The sequence below is a fragment of the Fragaria vesca genome, linkage group LG5 (genome assembly GCF_000184155.1).
Source record: "Fragaria vesca subsp. vesca linkage group LG5, FraVesHawaii_1.0, whole genome shotgun sequence".
Lineage (NCBI taxonomy): Eukaryota > Viridiplantae > Streptophyta > Magnoliopsida > Rosales > Rosaceae > Fragaria > Fragaria vesca.
The window spans coordinates 26,612,132-26,617,002 of record NC_020495.1 but is presented as its reverse complement, the minus strand read 5'-3'; the positions used below and the strand labels follow the sequence as shown (position 1 = coordinate 26,617,002).

General features: G+C 38.8%; 1 protein-coding gene across 1 annotated transcript; it reads right to left on the bottom strand.

The window, feature by feature from the left end:
- Positions 1-664: 664 nt before the first annotated feature.
- LOC101293205 lies at positions 665-4,538 on the bottom strand. The gene is made up of 13 exons (XM_004300542.1): positions 4,258-4,538; positions 4,114-4,156; positions 3,868-3,892; positions 3,767-3,768; positions 3,283-3,387; positions 3,078-3,187; positions 2,790-2,967; positions 2,520-2,624; positions 2,137-2,232; positions 1,946-1,966; positions 1,762-1,820; positions 1,596-1,686; positions 665-1,357 (listed from the first exon to the last, which is right to left on the bottom strand). Exons 1-13 carry the CDS (start codon positions 4,479-4,481, stop codon positions 1,250-1,252), a joined length of 1,167 nt encoding a protein of 388 aa, XP_004300590.1. The 5' UTR covers positions 4,482-4,538; the 3' UTR covers positions 665-1,249.
- Positions 4,539-4,871: the final 333 nt, after the last annotated feature.

The window sequence follows — 4,871 nt, the reverse complement described above, 5'->3', positions numbered from 1 at the left end:
AGAGAGAATCATATCGGGAGGAAGAGAAGGAAGAGTGTGGCATGTCACGTAATTTTGTTAAAAAACTAAACATTTTGGTAATTTTTCACTTGAAATCCAAGTCATCTCTCTTCCTATCTGTTATTGGGCTTTAGGCTTATGTCCTTATTTGTTTAAATCTTTTCAAATGTGGGTTTTCTGTTTTTTGCAACTGTTTGAAGTAGTGGGATGTCATTTTCTATACTCTAATCTCATGATTTCCTCATCAATATATTTTTCCTTTAACAGTTTGGTATATTTTTGACTTGGTCGGACCGAGTAGTTTGGGTCGGATCACAACCCATTGGGCCGGATAATGGTAGATAGCAGACATGGCCCATACCCCAAATTTGGGTTTTTCAGACCTCTCATGCTGCCACCACCAACGTTGAGTGGGCAACACTCTGAGTTCAACTTCGCGGATCCAATGTTTGTCGAAGTGTCTGCTACCATATTTCATTTGAGATGGAATCAAAGAGCAGCGGCAAAGGTGTCGAATTTGTGTTATTGGAGCCTTTGCAGTTTTATCACTGTTGGCCTAGCTAATAGGCTAATATTGATCAAAACCGACGAAAAGAAAAGGTAGGGATAGGATGTTTGAGCCAGTAGTATGAGCACAATTTTTGTCACACCCAACAAAGATTTCAGAATTATCATCTTTCGCATTGGTCAATCATGCCCCTTGAAAAGGTGACGAAAAAGGCTTTGGCAATCCTACACTAGTGCCACTACAAGCACCGGTGGAGAGAAGACTACCAAGTCCACCGGATCAACATGACTAGCTAATGACTCGGTTCAGTCCTCAACTGAATCAGGCGCTCAGGCGAAGAATGATATTCAGAACACCGTCTTTCACTTCAACTTTGTTGTCAAAACCAATGGCTCGGCCACAAGTTGGAGGGATTCCAAAGCCATTGTTGTACTGGTGAACAGGTGATGGCGGTCGATGACTGTTGGTACGTGGTTGCCAAACCCAAAAGAAAAATATAATACAAATTAATTAAAGATCGTTCTATTAGAACAATTAGCTAGAAGAAATCCCCACATTATCCAAAAAAAAAAAGGCTAGAAGAAATCCCCAAGCGATGTATATAGTACGTAGCAAGGATATGCATTGACCAAAAAAAAGGATATGCATGACACAAAGGTTATGATTAACAACGATCGATCTAGACTCTAGCTCTGGATTTTCAGCCGGCATATATACTGCTCGATTGCAGTGTTCAATCCATTAAGCGCCTACAGCTTTGTCTTGTTCCTTGTAGTATATGTTGTCTTCCTCATCACCACTTGTAGCACTCTCCCTCCAGTGTCTGTAATACATGTACTGCAGTATAATCTGTTAGCAGCACGCTTGTTAAGGTTTACTAGGTCATCAGAACCATTCACAAGTGCGAAAATGATTTATCACATTTACAGTCGATCTGCAGTGTTTATCACATCTCTAACAAATGCAGAGTTTGTGTTGCTTTTGTGTAAAGATGTGATAAACAATGAGACCAGTGAATAGGGCAAGCATTATAAGATGCAATGAAAACAGGGGTTTTGAGTTTGCAAGAGGGCTAGAAAAAGGATACAAATAAGTCAAGTGCCACGCAAACTGCAGCATCGAGCAACCATGGCATATTGGCTTTAATGCTATCCCACTCGATCGTTCTTACAAGTATGCTGCAATATTTAAACAAATAAGTTAAGCTGAGTTTTGAACTAAGAACATAGTAAAATAAAGATGCCTTTATATACCTAGCCACATAAGTAACATTTGCAACCAGTGCGAAGACGAACATTAAAGGATTCAATCCCTGCAGTTCATAACAATTACATTATGAGTGGTAAATTTCATCAACACTGCAGTGAATTATTGTTAACAAAATAACAAGCCCGGGCCTATGATTATGAAGCAAGCTAAGTAAGGATAAAAGGTTACCTCCACGCTCCCTCTTTTAATCTGCCCAACATGCACAATAATAACAGAGTTAGAAACAAACCAAAGAGAAAATGGGGGAAAATGTTGAGTTTAATTTGACCGTGACAGACAGTTAAGGTGCTGTGTTCTGTTTTGAGTGAGCTAAGTTAATCAGGGATCTAAGCTTTCTGATCAGTGAAGTATATACATACGTTTAACCAAATCTGAGGTAGTCGACCACCCATGTATATAGCAGCCATCAGCCACCCCAACCATTGCCCAAAAACACTATGCTCCACCGAGTGTTCCTGCACAGACTGTAGTACTATAAGACCGGTTGATGTCTTGGGAAGAAGACTGCGGAATGTTATTCACACACTCGAAAATATATTAACAAATAATAAAATTCCCATAATTGAGTTGTTATTTGCACTCCTCAAGAGACATGTACGATCTATAGCTATCTGAAAAGAGCGGGCGCAAATAAAGCTGCATATATTAGACTGCAGAAAGCGTTTTGAGAGTTTGAATAGCAACTATATACCAATCTTAATGTTTGTGTAGTAATTTTTTACTGTCAGCTGTCCCGATATACCTGCAATAGCTTCCTCCCAGTAATTCCCATGTATAATACTTGTGTCATTCCCTTGCTTCTGAAAGGCAAATTTAATGATGTAGCTAAAAATGCCCCATAACCTACCTGAAAAACATTGTATACATATATGTACATGAACCATCAAATCAAACTATCAAAGGTTCAAAAATCATATAGTAAAACATGAAACATTTGGGGTTAGTTATGTTGTGATCATTTCCAAAATTAGAGGTGTTCATTATGATCTGGATCGTGGTTAACAAGGCTTACCGATCTTGGAATTGGCCTGGGTTGGGAAGTCCTAACAGATTTCTTAGATGTAACTGGAGCCGACTCGTCCTCAGAAGATGAGTCACTCTCTACTTCCATTGTAGAAGGACCACTTTTGGCCACCCTCATATACGTTCGAAATGGCGGAGTGCCACTACCAGCCATCGATCTAGCAGACCTATCGAGATTATCAAGTGGATCGCATGTATGTCAATATTGTTGGCCTTATTATTATTAAGCTATTGAGATTCAATAATAGTCGTAAATAGATTAAGAAGCTATGCATACGTATAGTAGAACTCCCTTCTAGGAGCGGCTTTGATTGAAGCAGTCGGTATTGGGATGCCTGAATCAATCGACTTAGGATTCAATGGTTTTCTGTAATCTTCTTCTTCATCCTGTAACAATATATATGTAAACAAACAAATTAATCAACTGAATATCCCCTATTATTTACAATTCTTCAGAGGATGCAGAGAAAAAGATGAATTACTTGTGTTGCTTGGTTGACCGAGACTTTGCCACATTTCCACCATGTGTAGAAGTGATCATAGTATATTGTCTGCAACACCAACACTATAGTGCTTATTGTGTAAAGCTGTCCAAAAAAAAAAGAGTAGTGTTCTGTAATATAATGTAATGACCAAAATCTCCATATAGACCTAGTCACTTGGACACATTTGAACAAGTTAGCTAGGTATATAAGAAACAATTAGACCCTACAATAGATTTCACTGCCCTAGCTAGAATGCCAATTAGCCGACGATTTACCCATAATCACAAACTTGACAAGGATTACACAATCTTTTGAACTAAGCAAGTTATTGATCTCGTGAACTAATTCATTAGAGTAAGAGAATTAGGCAAATAATCGATCTCTTGAACTACAATCTTCTGTGACAGTAAAGTTACAAGGTAAAGTAATAATAGCGCAATAAACAAATAACGTATTAGGAAATTTTCACGCACAAGTGTACAACTTAAGTATACAGCCTTCGAGATCGATGAAGGCTTTTAATTGTATTTTTCCCAGAAAAGCGTATACAAATTAACCAAAGTTTTCAGATAGTGGAATTACCAGCTGTGTAATACTGGGTAGGCAACTGCATCGTAAACAAGTGAAGCATGATCAGAATTTGCTAAACACATGCAGACCGGAAAATTTTCTGACAAAAATACAAAAGATAGTGGTATAACACTATAACCACTAAAAAAAAAAAAACACTATAACCAGAACCAACCAGAGTATCCGGTGGTAATTTTCTGGACCACTACAAAATACAAACTAGCAAACAACAAAACTATGGGCACAGAAAAAACTCACGGTTGCTGGTTCCAGAAGACATCCCACCAGATTAAACACATCCCTGCATCAACAAAATAGAAAGAACAAAAACAATTCATCGAACCCTTTTTGGTGGTGATGACGAAGATAGAATTTTAAGTAGGAGTTTAAGAAGTTACGTACCCGGCAACCCAAGTGAGGAGGAAAGCAAGAGAGACTCCATGGCTAGACTTGGTCTGGAAGTTGGTGATGATCTGAGGGATTTCTGCAACTCCCCAGCAAACCAAGCTGACGAGTCCAAAACCGAAGGAGAAATCATCGCCGAGATTGCAGAGGCAGTCCTTGAAATACTTCTCAACCCAACGCACGCAGGGCTTTCTCTCTGCTACACAATAAGACAGCGGCATTCTCTCTCTCTGTTTCTAAGCTAAGCTTCACGCCTCGAAAGTGGTGCCGATGAGCGTGAGTGGTGTTTTTGTGAGGTGGTGAAGGTGGTTTATAAAGAAAGAGGAGCTATGGAGTACTAAACAACAGTTCATATGAATGTCGTCTTTTGTTGGGTGAAGTGTAAATATACGTGAAATAGCCGAGGGTTGAACAAGTGGTAGGCCTATGCTTTCGTCTGGGGTATATGTGTCTCTTGCCAAGAGGGATAGGAAATAACTGTTGGTAGTCAGCAAAGGGTATTGTGTGGTAAGCATATTCTTCCCCATGATGTCATGAACACATATAAGAAACAGTGTCATCTTATAAAAAAATAAAAAAAATAAAAAAAAATAAAATAAAACCCCTAAATT